We start from the raw sequence: 14,707 nt of genomic DNA, 5'->3' as shown, positions 1-14,707 counted from the left end.
CAGCAGCACTTCAGCTCACTGGAGCCGGGCCCGGCTTCGGGCGGGGCCACACAGCCGTCCAAACTCTGGAAACCGAAGACGGTCTCTCTTGGGCGGAATGAGAAGAAACAGGGTCAAGACGACAGAAAAGCTTAGAGAGAACGAGAATGTGCTTAGTTCTCTGGTTGCAAAGTACCGAATCGGTCGGTGCAAATGCGTCCACGCCTGCGGTAGGTATGGGCGTGTGTGTGTGTCTGGGTGTGTGTGGCCAGCACGTCCCCTAAGTCTTGCTGAAGGCTTTCTCACTTCACGAGTAGAAACGCGACTAACATGAAACACGTTACTGGGAGGTGCGGTCACTTGAATTCTGGTTATGCTGATGTTGAGTAAGAAACGATTAGTTTCCATTTTGGGGTGAGTCGTCCTGAGTGAAGATGGCAAAGGTGGATCGAAACAAGAACAACGCTCATATTCAAAGCCAAATAAGCGTAAAATAAAGCGGGACTTCCAGACTGACGAAACCCAAAGCTTGTTACGTGGACAAATGGAGTGGAGACTGGCACAACATCGACGAACCTGGCGGGCGTTACGCTCAAGGGAACAAGCCAGGCAGGGGAAGACAGATACCGCCTGGGCTCACTTAACACGTGAACTCGAAACACGACCAGAGAAAGGTCAGTTCACAGACACGGAGAGTACTAAAGTGGTGGCCAGTGGCTGTGGAGCGGGAGGGAGAGGGAGAGGCAGGTCAAAGGGGACCAACTCTCAGCCCTGAGATCAAGGAGCTCTGAGGATCTCACGTCTGACGCGGTGAGCAGAGTCGAGAACGCCGCACTGTAGGACTGACATCAGCTAAGAGGGCAGCACTTCAGTGCCCTCGCACGCACACACAGAGTCAACAAGTGAGGCGGAAACAACAATCGGAGTTGAGGACAGAGGAGAGTGAGGGTGTGAGTCCCCGGGAACTAGACCGAATTCCTGGGAGAGCTGCAGACTTCTTGCAAAGGCCCTGAGACAGGTGGCTTCGAACCAAGAATCCAGGAGACGCAAGGAACCGGGCGACAGCCGGCTTCCAGGGGGAAGAAACAGAAAACCGGCTAAGGTCTAGAAGGCCCGGGAGGGTGGAGGGAGGCAGTTGGAGGCCAGTTGGTGGCGCAGGGGCTGGGGTCCAATCGCCTGCCCTGCTCTCGCCTGCCCCACCCCCCCTCAGGAGCCCCCGTGACACGGCCACGGTTCCATGATGAGGGCGCGGGGTTCTAATCTCCAAGTCACTCCCAGCGCTCAGTTGCCTGAGAGTAGGACCAGATCCGAGATATGGAAACTCCTATCTTGCGTCTACAAAGCATCGCCGCTACCTGCTTCAGCTCCAGTGCCGCCTCCTGGGTGATTGGGACCATCCTCCGCATCCTGTACGGACTGGGGCTCTTCCTCCTGTTCTTCCCCCCCCCCAAGAGGCATTTGCCCTCACGACCACCTGGCAACAGGAGAAACGTCAGGAAGGTAAGACATCCTGGACCCAGACCCACCCCAAGACGAGTCTCTCTCCTCTTTGACTGGGATTTCCGCTTCTCTGAATCAACTCGAGGGACTCCAGGGATGGGAAAGAACGGAACACCATCCTTCTAGACACAAGCCAGGTTGCGTGGGCAGGGGGGAGAGCGGGCACAAGGATTTCGGTCCGAAGACCTCCGAGCAGGAGTCCCGGTGTGGTAGAGGGCTCCAGGGAAAGGCCCCCGAGGCCAGCGACCAGTGGCCACGGACGGGAGGCCGAGTGGGGTCTGTGGGAGGGGAGACAGGCCCTGAGCACCGCTTCCCCAGCCACCTCCCCGGGGCAGGTGTCTCAGGCGGGCCTTTTCTCTGTCGTGCTCGATCTGAGGGCACAGCTCAGCCCCCGAGAGCCTCTGGGCAGGACCTGGAGTGGGGCTGTAGCCTCAGGAAGCAGAGTCCTCCCTGAGGAAGCTCACAAGATCCTGTACCTCTGAGAAGGCGCGTGCACGCGCTTCTTGAGCAGAGGAACAGCGACGGAAGACGCACGCTGGTCCCACACGGGGACCTGCTTACGATCCTCAGAGAAGGAAGACAGCACACGTCCATTCTGGGTTCAGTTGTCCACTTCCAAAGGAAGTAAAAGGGAAGAGACGCCCCAGAGCCCCAGGAGTTCAGGGTAGGCGGTCATCCTGCTCACAAACGCTGCGCGTCTGCGGCTGGTCCAGAGAGAGGACGGGGAGCCTTGGGGCTCAGACCCCGCAGTTTCTTGTTTTTTCTCTCATTTCAGCGTCAAGTGGAGCCGAGAGGGAGGAGCAGCAGGAGCAGGAAGAAAAGGGGAGCTTGGAAAGGTAAGCTGCTGCCATTCAGCCCTGTGCCCCAGAGCTGGCCTCCACCTCCTGTCCCTGAGCGCCCGGCTCCGTGGGCTCGAGGAGGCCAGGGACAGAGCCTGTCCCTCAGGAGACAGAGCCCTCCGCGAGGCTCCCGGGAAGGAGAGGAAAACCTGAGTCCTTGCCAGATTCTGTGCGCGGAACTAAGGCCCAGGCCGGCAGGCGTCCGCAACAGGCTGTTGCCCAGCAGGGGCACGTGGGCTGTGGTGGAGGTTGAAGCACTCGGTCCACGACAAACCTCAACCCATCAGCAGCCTTGCCATCCCCGTCAGGGATCCCGTGGCCTTGGGCACTGGTGCCTGGGCTCCAGAGTCTGACCTCAAACGGTCTGCCCTAAAGGCACACTGCACGCAGCCTCCTGCCAGAGCCCTCGGCCCCCGCCTTCACCGCTGTGACCCGGTGCCCTCATTTCTAGTTTACAGAGCTGGCCGGAAGGACCTGGCAGAAGTGGGGGGCCCGAGGTCCCTTTCGCCAAGGTAAGGAAAATTGCCCTTCTCTCCTGGGCTTCTTCCTCGCAGAGGCTCTGACGTGCCCCAGGGCTACAGGCAGCTTGGGGCTGAGCTGGGAGGGGAGCCACGGGCCAGGGGGTGGCAAGAGGCCTGGGGGGAGGGACAGCAGGAGAATTCGGTCCAGTGAAGGGAGGGCCAGGGAGGGCCGTGGCTCTCAAGGGGCCACCCGCACCTGGCCTGGCCCGGCCCGGCCTGCCCTGCCCCGGCCCGGCCCGGCCCGGCCCGGCCCGGCCCGGCCCTGCCCTGCCCTGCCCGGCCCTGCCCGGCCCTGCCGTCCCAGGGCCCTCTGCTCCCGGCTACAGCTTGTGCATCTTGTTTCCCGCAGCTCCCCGGGGAGGCTGTCTTGTAAGGGGTGCTCCCATCGCTTCGCATCTCAAGACTCCCCTGGGGAGGCGTGCAAGACAGCGTCTGCTACAGTCCGCCAGCCACGCGGGAAGCCCGCGCAAGGTGCTCCTCTCACCACGACTCCAGCACTTTCCCTGGCTCTTCTCACCCAGCGCACTCGACCTTGGGCCTCCACCCTGCCAGCAGAACCGCCCTCGGCCCTGACCACCACTCCACTACGCCCCGTGGCCACGAGCTCGGCTCCAGCTCACTCGTCTTGGCCGTTTCCCAACTCAGGCCACGGCCGCGGGAGCTGTCGCCTTCAAACGTTCCCCTCCCGGTGGAACACGATCCAGGCCTGGTTCTTCCCCTTGCCGTCGCGCTTCGGGTCCCAGCAAGGGCCCCTGTCCTGCCTCCCACCAGCGGCCTCCTTCTGGGGAGGCCCCACAAACAGGGAGGGAGAGACCGACAGCCCCTCACTTGCCAGCCCTGACGCCCAGAAGCTGCTCGAGACAGACATCACGGAAAGCGTGCCCACGGAGGTCTGGGGAGAAGAGCAAGACGACCCACGCCCTCCTCACATGCTCCAAGCACACACGATCACGTCTGGGCTGAATTTCCGCTGGGGCCTACCCCTCCTGTCCTTGGGGCCTGCGGCTCCGAAAGCATGTGAGGCTCAACCCTCGGCCCTTCCACGGTCCCCTCTGCCCCCCGCAGCCACCTGGGATGCTGGGGCCCCCTCGCAAGCTGACTCGGCACGCTTCGCGGGAGAACCTCTTGAGCCTCCTCCGGGTGACCAGGTCTCAGCTCTGACGACAAAACCATCAGTTCCCAGGCTGGCCCGTCCCCTCCCTGCTCCCTCACCTGTGTGTGAGGAAAATCACAAGGCCCTGGGAGGGACCCTACCTGGCCATGGCAGAGGGCCCTCAGAAGCCTCTCTCTCGGGACAGGAGGGCCGGCCGCCTTCTCCAACCTCCCCACGCAGCCTCTCAGAGAGCGAAGGGCGGGGTGGGACCTTCGTGGGGGCCGAGCGAGGCCGTCGGGGGCCGACTTCAGGCTCCCCAGCGGCCAGGGAAGAGCCTCGGCAGGAGAGTAGGGCTGGGGCCTCACCAGAGCCCTGCCGTGGGGTGGCAACACCGGACGGGGAGTCAGGGTCCCAGTCTCGGAGCCAGGTCGGGGACATGGGAGACACCCTCGAGACCAAACCCCTCCGGCCCCGGCCTGCCAAGGAAGAGGAGCCTCACGACGGCCCTCTCAGAAAAATGTGGAGACGCCTCCTGCCCTGCCTGAGGCCCAACAAGGAGGAAGCGCGAGAGGATCCCCTCGCCAAGGCAAGCCCGCCTCGGCCACCGCCCAGAGCCGGGCACGGGTCACACACAGCTCGGCGTCGGATGGCGGGGCTGTTCAGGCGCCATCGACAGTGACATCCTGTGTCTGCGTCCTGGGAGGGAAACCGAGGCTGGCCGAGAACTTCCGGCCTCCCAGCAGAAGCATCGCGAAACCCACCTCAGGCCTGGCGAGCCGGACATACCTGTCACCACGACGTGCCCTCCTCCCCAGAGCAGAGGAGAACAATCGCAGAGGACAGCCCCCAGCCCACCTCCAGGCACCACAACTGTCCCGATACGAGGGAATGGATCAGAGCAGCCATGGCGACCGGACCTCGCCATCCAGGCAGCCGCGCTCCCCGGCCAAACCCTGCCAGCCTGGGCTGAGGGTGGCAGCTGCCTCAGCCAATCCATTACCCGCCATGCTGTCCTCAGATCTGCGTCTCCCGGGATGAGCAGACTGTGCCTCACACCCCTTTCCTCGTAGGAACGCTTCTCTCCCCGAATGGGCAAGCGGACGAACAGAAAACCTGCTTCTTCTCCTTATCCCACCCTCCGTGCTAACGCCGTCCTCCTACCCGAGTTTTCCCCCAATACACTTGTTTTCTCCTTAGAGGTCGTGGCTTCTGTCTGTGCCCTGCTAGGGGGAAAAACGGGCTCAGGCTCCGCCCTTCCTGAGCGTCTGCTTTGGCTTCCAGAAGGGACAGGGCCACGGGGGGGGGGGGGGGGGGGGGCTGGGGGGGGGGGAGGCCGACGGCAGCGTGGCTCACCCGCCCTCGCCCCAGCTCCCCCATTGCACCTCAAGTCCCCATCACACCGTCCTCCCAAAAACACACGGAAGCTTTGGGCTCCTTCCAGAGGAGCGAAACCTCTAAGACCCCAAGCCCACGATGGGCCCCGCCTGTCCTCTCCTGCGTTCTCTGGCCCTTGAACTTGTGGGGCTGTAGGGAGGGGCTTTGCAGAGGCTCCAGCGAGTGTCGAGACGGGCTCACAGGTCACAGAGTGGGGAGGGGAGTGTGGGGCAGTGCTGGCCCTGAGTCCGGAGGGCGAGGAAGCTTGCCCCGCCCCCCCACCCCTGGGCTCTTGGTGGGAATAGGTGAGGACGCCGCCCCGGGAGCTTCTTCTCTCCCTGCTGAAGCTGCCACGGAGATGGGCCTGCGCATCCCTCTCGGCCCAGCGTCCCCGTCCCTCCGTGCTTGTCACAGTCGGGAGCAGCAGCGACAAGGATGGCTGCGCTCCCGGCTCCGAGGGCGGGCGGGTGGGGAGCACGCAGGCTGCCGTGGGCCCTCACCCCTCTGCCCAGAGGAGCTCAGAGCCCTGCTCTCCTGCACCTGCCTTCTCCTCCTGGGGAACGGAGCCGGGGCTGAGCGCGTGGGGTCACCACCGGACGGTGGGACGCTGTGCGCCTAGGCTGGGACGCGGGGGAAGGAGACAAAGTGCCACTAGAGTTGAACCGCTTACCTACCGGACGGCATTTTTTGGTTTGTATCATTTCACCCCTTAGAAATAAACCTGCCATGAGCTTCTCTGTGAAGGTTTTTGGGTGAACTGAAATTTTGCTGCCCAGCAAATATCACGGGCAGTGAAGGTGTGAAAATGAGCCCGCCTCCAGGATCTCACGAGGAAACGCCACATGGGTTGGAGGTTGAAAGGGCGAAACAGGGCAGAGAGAGTCAACCTAACACCGTATCTTGGATCTGAGCCATTTCCTGAGGAAAGGTCCGTTCCTTAACGCGCGGCACAGGTGCTGGGGACGGGGGAGGGACGGGGATCACCACACTGAATAAAACACTGCCGGAACGCATCTGGACAGGAGACCCCTGACCTTTAACCTGTCACGAGCCCTCTGTTCTTCGTCTCCAGAGAACGTTAATTACACAGAGATCCACACCGATCGAGCGGGTCCCCTGAATGAACTGGATTTCCCCTTGAATTAAGAAGAAACTGACGGTTTGCTGTGGACCCCAATTAGTTGCGAATCAACAGACCGCCTCAGTTTCTCATGGGAATATTAGCGCAGAATCCCCAGCTGAAACGATCACGGAATCCCCTGAATCCGAAGGGAGCACGGAAACGTCAGTGTGCTCCTGGCCTTCCCATCGCTTCTCCAGGTCCCACTGAAATAAGGAATATTCAGTCGAAGAGCAAAGGGAAACTTTCTGAAGCTCGTCTTAATGTCGGAGCCACAGACGCTTCCCGCGCTTCCGTCTTCGGTTAGGAACAGAGAGAGGAATCATCACGCATGTCAGGGAAATACTCCAATGACCCTCAAGTTGGGGTGGGCGGTCTGTCTTGGATACCACGGGCTCACCTCTGCTGTACAAACTGTTCCAGCGGCATTCGATTTTCTGGAAGACTTTTCCGATTGATTTACGTTGTGAACCACACGCCCTCCTCAGCCTTTCTCCGAGCTGGGAGGCAGGCCAATTCGGGGAACCCGCGTGAGGCCTGAGTCAAGTCGGTCCCTGACCTGGGCGGCTGGCTGTGAGGAGGCCCGGAGTCCAGAGCTCTTGTGTGCGAGAGCCTCACCGGGGGACTCTGGGCACAGTCAGACCCTAGCCAAGGGTCCCAGTGAGGAGGCCCGGCCCCAGAAAAAGGTCTTTCTTGGACTTCAGAAGAAGAAAGCGGTTTCAACGGTTGAGAAAGACTTGAAAGATCATTTTGGTGGCTGCTGAGAGAGCTCCTCTGAAGCCAGTTCTTCTGCGATCGCACATATTCATGAACCGGGAACACGGTCGTCACGTTAAGCTCCTAAGAACAACGTCTACCTTAATTCTTTGGGTGTCAGGAAGCTTACCTTACTGTCAAGTAAAAGAGTACCCCCCCGTAGGTGTGTGTACGTGTGGCCGTGTGACAACCATCAAATCGGACATCTAAGCACTACCTGTCCAGCAGGTCAGAAAAATTAACCTGTGGATCGAAAACGACAACCCCTAAGCGAACCCCCACTTCTCACTGAAAAAGGGATGCCCGATGATGTCGCCAGGGAATTCCTCTAGGGCTCCAAGGGCCCTCTTTCTGCAGCTTCAGGCACGACTTGAGGCTCCGGGGGCCCGCAGCGGGCGGGAGGGGGAAGGCAAGACCAACTCTGAGAAAGAGAACACGTGGAGGGCAAACCTGGGAGGCCAGAAAGGGGGCTACTTGAGACTGGACTCCAACCCCCGGGCCACGGACCCGGCCCCAACGTCCGCTCTCAACAGCAGCACTTCAGCTCACTGGAGCCGGGCCCGGCTTCGGGCGGGGCCACACAGCCGTCCAAACTCTGGAAACCGAAGACGGTCTCTCTTGGGCGGAATGAGAAGAAACAGGGTCAAGACGACAGAAAAGCTTAGAGAGAACGAGAATGTGCTTAGTTCTCTGGTTGCAAAGTACCGAATCGGTCGGTGCAAATGCGTCCACGCCTGCGGTAGGTATGGGCGTGTGTGTGTGTCTGGGTGTGTGTGGCCAGCACGTCCCCTAAGTCTTGCTGAAGGCTTTCTCACTTCACGAGTAGAAACGCGACTAACATGAAACACGTTACTGGGAGGTGCGGTCACTTGAATTCTGGTTATGCTGATGTTGAGTAAGAAACGATTAGTTTCCATTTTGGGGTGAGTCGTCCTGAGTGAAGATGGCAAAGGTGGATCGAAACAAGAACAACGCTCATATTCAAAGCCAAATAAGCGTAAAATAAAGCGGGACTTCCAGACTGACGAAACCCAAAGCTTGTTACGTGGACAAATGGAGTGGAGACTGGCACAACATCGACGAACCTGGCGGGCGTTACGCTCAAGGGAACAAGCCAGGCAGGGGAAGACAGATACCGCCTGGGCTCACTTAACACGTGAACTCCAAACACGACCAGAGAAAGGTCAGTTCACAGACACGGAGAGTACTAAAGTGGTGGCCAGTGGCTGTGGAGCGGGAGGGAGAGGGAGAGGCAGGTCAAAGGGGACCAACTCTCAGCCCTGAGATCAAGGAGCTCTGAGGATCTCACGTCTGACGCGGTGAGCAGAGTCGAGAACGCCGCACTGTAGGACTGACATCAGCTAAGAGGGCAGCACTTCAGTGCCCTCGCACGCACACACAGAGTCAACAAGTGAGGCGGAAACAACAATCGGAGTTGAGGACAGAGGAGAGTGAGGGTGTGAGTCCCCGGGAACTAGACCGAATTCCTGGGAGAGCTGCAGACTTCTTGCAAAGGCCCTGAGACAGGTGGCTTCGAACCAAGAATCCAGGAGACGCAAGGAACCGGGCGACAGCCGGCTTCCAGGGGGAAGAAACAGAAAACCGGCTAAGGTCTAGAAGGCCCGGGAGGGTGGAGGGAGGCAGTTGGAGGCCAGTTGGTGGCGCAGGGGCTGGGGTCCAATCGCCTGCCCTCCTCTCGCCTGCCCCACCCCCCCTCAGGAGCCCCCGTGACACGGCCACGGTTCCATGATGAGGGCGTGGGGTTCTAATCTCCAAGTCACTCCCAGCGCTCAGTTGCCTGAGAGTAGGACCAGATCCGAGATATGGAAACTCCTATCTTGCGTCTACAAAGCATCGCCGCTACCTGCTTCAGCTCCAGTGCCGCCTCCTGGGTGATTGGGACCATCCTCCGCATCCTGTACGGACTGGGGCTCTTCCTCCTGTTCTTCCCCCCCCGCAAGAGGCATTTGCCCTCACGACCACCTGGCAACAGGAGAAACGTCAGGAAGGTAAGACATCCTGGACCCAGACCCACCCCAAGACGAGTCTCTCTCCTCTTTGACTGGGATTGCCGCTTCTCTGAATCAACTGGAGGGACTCCAGGGATGGGAAAGAACGGAACACCGTCCTTCTAGACACAAGCCAGGTTGCGTGGGCAGGGGGGAGAGCGGGCACAAGGATTTCGGTCCGAAGACCTCCGAGCAGGAGTCCCGGTGTGGTAGAGGGCTCCAGGGAAAGGCCCCCGAGGCCAGCGACCAGTGGCCACGGACGGGAGGCCGAGTGGGGTCTGTGGGAAGACAGGCCCTGAGCACCGCTTCCCCAGCCACCTCCCCGGGGCAGGTGTCTCAGGCGGGCCTTTTCTCTGTCGTGCTCGATCTGAGGGCACAGCTCAGCCCCCGAGAGCCTCTGGGCAGGACCTGGAGTGGGGCTGTAGCCTCAGGAAGCAGAGTCCTCCCTGAGGAAGCTCACAAGATCCTGTACCTCTGAGAAGGCGCGTGCACGCGCTTCTTGAGCAGAGGAACAGCGACGGAAGAGGCACGCTGGTCCCACACGGGGACCTGCTTACGATCCTCAGAGAAGGAAGACAGCACACGTCCATTCTGGGTTCAGTTGTCCACTTCCAAAGGAAGTAAAAGGGAAGAGACGCCCCAGAGCCCCAGGAGTTCAGGGTAGGCGGTCATCCTGCTCACAAACGCTGCGCGTCTGCGGCTGGTCCAGAGAGAGGACGGGGAGCCTTGGGGCTCAGACCCCGCAGTTTCTTGTTTTTTCTCTCATTTCAGCGTCAAGTGGAGCCGAGAGGGAGGAGCAGCAGGAGCAGGAAGAAAAGGGGAGCTTGGAAAGGTAAGCTGCTGCCATTCAGCCCTGTGCCCCAGAGCTGGCCTCCACCTCCTGTCCCTGAGCGCCCGGCTCCGTGGGCTCGAGGAGGCCAGGGACAGAGCCTGTCCCTCAGGAGACAGAGCCCTCCGCGAGGCTCCCGGGAAGGAGAGGAAAACCTGAGTCCTTGCCAGATTCTGTGCGCGGAACTAAGGCCCAGGCCGGCAGGCGTCCGCAACAGGCTGTTGCCCAGCAGGGGCACGTGGGCTGTGGTGGAGGTTGAAGCACTCGGTCCACGACAAACCTCAACCCATCAGCAGCCTTGCCATCCCCGTCAGGGATCCCGTGGCCTTGGGCACTGGTGCCTGGGCTCCAGAGTCTGACCTCAAACGGTCTGCCCTAAAGGCACACTGCACGCAGCCTCCTGCCAGAGCCCTCGGCCCCCGCCTTCACCGCTGTGACCCGGTGCCCTCATTTCTAGTTTACAGAGCTGGCCGGAAGGACCTGGCAGAAGTGGGGGGCCCGAGGTCCCTTTCGCCAAGGTAAGGAAAATTGCCCTTCTCTCCTGGGCTTCTTCCTCGCAGAGGCTCTGACGTGCCCCAGGGCTACAGGCAGCTTGGGGCTGAGCTGGGAGGGGAGCCACGGGCCAGGGGGTGGCAAGAGGCCTGGGGGGAGGGACAGCAGGAGAATTCGGTCCAGTGAAGGGAGGGCCAGGGAGGGCCGTGGCTCTCAAGGGGCCACCCGCACCTGGCCTGGCCCGGCCCGGCCTGCCCTGCCCCGGCCCGGCCCGGCCCGGCCCGGCCCGGCCCTGCCCTGCCCTGCCCGGCCCTGCCCGGCCCTGCCGTCCCAGGGCCCTCTGCTCCCGGCTACAGCTTGTGCATCTTGTTTCCCGCAGCTCCCCGGGGAGGCTGTCTTGTAAGGGGTGCTCCCATCGCTTCGCATCTCAAGACTCCCCTGGGGAGGCGTGCAAGACAGCGTCTGCTACAGTCCGCCAGCCACGCGGGAAGCCCGCGCAAGGTGCTCCTCTCACCACGACTCCAGCACTTTCCCTGGCTCTTCTCACCCAGCGCACTCGACCTTGGGCCTCCACCCTGCCAGCAGAACCGCCCTCGGCCCTGACCACCACTCCACTACGCCCCGTGGCCACGAGCTCGGCTCCAGCTCACTCGTCTTGGCCGTTTCCCAACTCAGGCCACGGCCGCGGGAGCTGTCGCCTTCAAACGTTCCCCTCCCGGTGGAACACGATCCAGGCCTGGTTCTTCCCCTTGCCGTCGCGCTTCGGGTCCCAGCAAGGGCCCCTGTCCTGCCTCCCACCAGCGGCCTCCTTCTGGGGAGGCCCCACAAACAGGGAGGGAGAGACCGACAGCCCCTCACTTGCCAGCCCTGACGCCCAGAAGCTGCTCGAGACAGACATCACGGAAAGCGTGCCCACGGAGGTCTGGGGAGAAGAGCAAGACGACCCACGCCCTCCTCACATGCTCCAAGCACACACGATCACGTCTGGGCTGAATTTCCGCTGGGGCCTACCCCTCCTGTCCTTGGGGCCTGCGGCTCCGAAAGCATGTGAGGCTCAACCCTCGGCCCTTCCACGGTCCCCTCTGCCCCCCGCAGCCACCTGGGATGCTGGGGCCCCCTCGCAAGCTGACTCGGCACGCTTCGCGGGAGAACCTCTTGAGCCTCCTCCGGGTGACCAGGTCTCAGCTCTGACGACAAAACCATCAGTTCCCAGGCTGGCCCGTCCCCTCCCTGCTCCCTCACCTGTGTGTGAGGAAAATCACAAGGCCCTGGGAGGGACCCTACCTGGCCATGGCAGAGGGCCCTCAGAAGCCTCTCTCTCGGGACAGGAGGGCCGGCCGCCTTCTCCAACCTCCCCACGCAGCCTCTCAGAGAGCGAAGGGCGGGGTGGGACCTTCGTGGGGGCCGAGCGAGGCCGTCGGGGGCCGACTTCAGGCTCCCCAGCGGCCAGGGAAGAGCCTCGGCAGGAGAGTAGGGCTGGGGCCTCACCAGAGCCCTGCCGTGGGGTGGCAACACCGGACGGGGAGTCAGGGTCCCAGTCTCGGAGCCAGGTCGGGGACATGGGAGACACCCTCGAGACCAAACCCCTCCGGCCCCGGCCTGCCAAGGAAGAGGAGCCTCACGACGGCCCTCTCAGAAAAATGTGGAGACGCCTCCTGCCCTGCCTGAGGCCCAACAAGGAGGAAGCGCGAGAGGATCCCCTCGCCAAGGCAAGCCCGCCTCGGCCACCGCCCAGAGCCGGGCACGGGTCACACACAGCTCGGCGTCGGATGGCGGGGCTGTTCAGGCGCCATCGACAGTGACATCCTGTGTCTGCGTCCTGGGAGGGAAACCGAGGCTGGCCGAGAACTTCCGGCCTCCCAGCAGAAGCATCGCGAAACCCACCTCAGGCCTGGCGAGCCGGACATACCTGTCACCACGACGTGCCCTCCTCCCCAGAGCAGAGGAGAACAATCGCAGAGGACAGCCCCCAGCCCACCTCCAGGCACCACAACTGTCCCGATACGAGGGAATGGATCAGAGCAGCCATGGCGACCGGACCTCGCCATCCAGGCAGCCGCGCTCCCCGGCCAAACCCTGCCAGCCTGGGCTGAGGGTGGCAGCTGCCTCAGCCAATCCATTACCCGCCATGCTGTCCTCAGATCTGCGTCTCCCGGGATGAGCAGACTGTGCCTCACACCCCTTTCCTCGTAGGAACGCTTCTCTCCCCGAATGGGCAAGCGGACGAACAGAAAACCTGCTTCTTCTCCTTATCCCACCCTCCGTGCTAACGCCGTCCTCCTACCCGAGTTTTCCCCCAATACACTTGTTTTCTCCTTAGAGGTCGTGGCTTCTGTCTGTGCCCTGCTAGGGGGAAAAACGGGCTCAGGCTCCGCCCTTCCTGAGCGTCTGCTTTGGCTTCCAGAAGGGACAGGGCCACGGGGGGGGGGGGGGGGGGGGGGCTGGGGGGGGGGGAGGCCGACGGCAGCGTGGCTCACCCGCCCTCGCCCCAGCTCCCCCATTGCACCTCAAGTCCCCATCACACCGTCCTCCCAAAAACACACGGAAGCTTTGGGCTCCTTCCAGAGGAGCGAAACCTCTAAGACCCCAAGCCCACGATGGGCCCCGCCTGTCCTCTCCTGCGTTCTCTGGCCCTTGAACTTGTGGGGCTGTAGGGAGGGGCTTTGCAGAGGCTCCAGCGAGTGTCGAGACGGGCTCACAGGTCACAGAGTGGGGAGGGGAGTGTGGGGCAGTGCTGGCCCTGAGTCCGGAGGGCGAGGAAGCTTGCCCCGCCCCCCCACCCCTGGGCTCTTGGTGGGAATAGGTGAGGACGCCGCCCCGGGAGCTTCTTCTCTCCCTGCTGAAGCTGCCACGGAGATGGGCCTGCGCATCCCTCTCGGCCCAGCGTCCCCGTCCCTCCGTGCTTGTCACAGTCGGGAGCAGCAGCGACAAGGATGGCTGCGCTCCCGGCTCCGAGGGCGGGCGGGTGGGGAGCACGCAGGCTGCCGTGGGCCCTCACCCCTCTGCCCAGAGGAGCTCAGAGCCCTGCTCTCCTGCACCTGCCTTCTCCTCCTGGGGAACGGAGCCGGGGCTGAGCGCGTGGGGTCACCACCGGACGGTGGGACGCTGTGCGCCTAGGCTGGGACGCGGGGGAAGGAGACAAAGTGCCACTAGAGTTGAACCGCTTACCTACCGGACGGCATTTTTTGGTTTGTATCATTTCACCCCTTAGAAATAAACCTGCCATGAGCTTCTCTGTGAAGGTTTTTGGGTGAACTGAAATTTTGCTGCCCAGCAAATATCACGGGCAGTGAAGGTGTGAAAATGAGCCCGCCTCCAGGATCTCACGAGGAAACGCCACATGGGTTGGAGGTTGAAAGGGCGAAACAGGGCAGAGAGAGTCAACCTAACACCGTATCTTGGATCTGAGCCATTTCCTGAGGAAAGGTCCGTTCCTTAACGCGCGGCACAGGTGCTGGGGACGGGGGAGGGACGGGGATCACCACACTGAATAAAACACTGCCGGAACGCATCTGGACAGGAGACCCCTGACCTTTAACCTGTCACGAGCCCTCTGTTCTTCGTCTCCAGAGAACGTTAATTACACAGAGATCCACACCGATCGAGCGGGTCCCCTGAATGAACTGGATTTCCCCTTGAATTAAGAAGAAACTGACGGTTTGCTGTGGACCCCAATTAGTTGCGAATCAACAGACCGCCTCAGTTTCTCATGGGAATATTAGCGCAGAATCCCCAGCTGAAACGATCACGGAATCCCCTGAATCCGAAGGGAGCACGGAAACGTCAGTGTGCTCCTGGCCTTCCCATCGCTTCTCCAGGTCCCACTGAAATAAGGAATATTCAGTCGAAGAGCAAAGGGAAACTTTCTGAAGCTCGTCTTAATGTCGGAGCCACAGACGCTTCCCGCGCTTCCGTCTTCGGTTAGGAACAGAGAGAGGAATCATCACGCATGTCAGGGAAATACTCCAATGACCCTCAAGTTGGGGTGGGCGGTCTGTCTTGGATACCACGGGCTCACCTCTGCTGTACAAACTGTTCCAGCGGCATTCGATTTTCTGGAAGACTTTTCCGATTGATTTACGTTGTGAACCACACGCCCTCCTCAGCCTTTCTCCGAGCTGGGAGGCAGGCCAATTCGGGGAACCCGCGTGAGGCCTGAGTCAAGTCGGTCCCTGACCTGGGCGGCTGGCTGTGA

General features: G+C 61.6%; 2 protein-coding genes across 18 annotated transcripts in view; one reads left to right on the top strand and one right to left on the bottom strand.

Moving 5' to 3' along the window:
• The window catches only part of LDLRAD3 (low density lipoprotein receptor class A domain containing 3), a 417,721-nt gene that overhangs the window by 285,447 nt on the left and 117,567 nt on the right, over positions 1-14,707 (bottom strand). The window lies entirely within an intron of this gene.
• LOC138916382 (spermatogenesis-associated protein 31E1-like) lies at positions 904-5,128 on the top strand. The gene is made up of 4 exons (XM_070228625.1): positions 904-1,479; positions 2,255-2,315; positions 2,770-2,830; positions 3,189-5,128. The coding sequence occupies exons 1-4, from the start codon at positions 1,294-1,296 to the stop codon at positions 4,609-4,611; spliced, it is 1,731 nt and encodes a 576-aa protein (XP_070084726.1). The 5' UTR covers positions 904-1,293; the 3' UTR covers positions 4,612-5,128.

Source organism: Equus caballus, chromosome 12, assembly GCF_041296265.1.
Source record: "Equus caballus isolate H_3958 breed thoroughbred chromosome 12, TB-T2T, whole genome shotgun sequence".
Taxonomy (NCBI): domain Eukaryota; kingdom Metazoa; phylum Chordata; class Mammalia; order Perissodactyla; family Equidae; genus Equus; species Equus caballus.
The sequence above is the reverse complement of the archived record's forward strand: the minus strand, read 5'-3'. Positions and strand labels throughout refer to the sequence as shown.

Bases quoted from the DNA above. Each gene is read 5' to 3' on its own strand.
- LOC138916382 (XM_070228625.1), top strand. From the start codon at position 1,294: ATGGAAACTCCTATCTTGCGTCTACAAAGCATCGCCGCTACCTGCTTC. The intron at 2,316-2,769 runs GTAAGCTGCTGC...CCTCATTTCTAG, and splicing joins GAAAAGGGGAGCTTGGAAAG to TTTACAGAGCTGGCCGGAAG. The intron at 2,831-3,188 runs GTAAGGAAAATT...TGTTTCCCGCAG, and splicing joins CCGAGGTCCCTTTCGCCAAG to CTCCCCGGGGAGGCTGTCTT.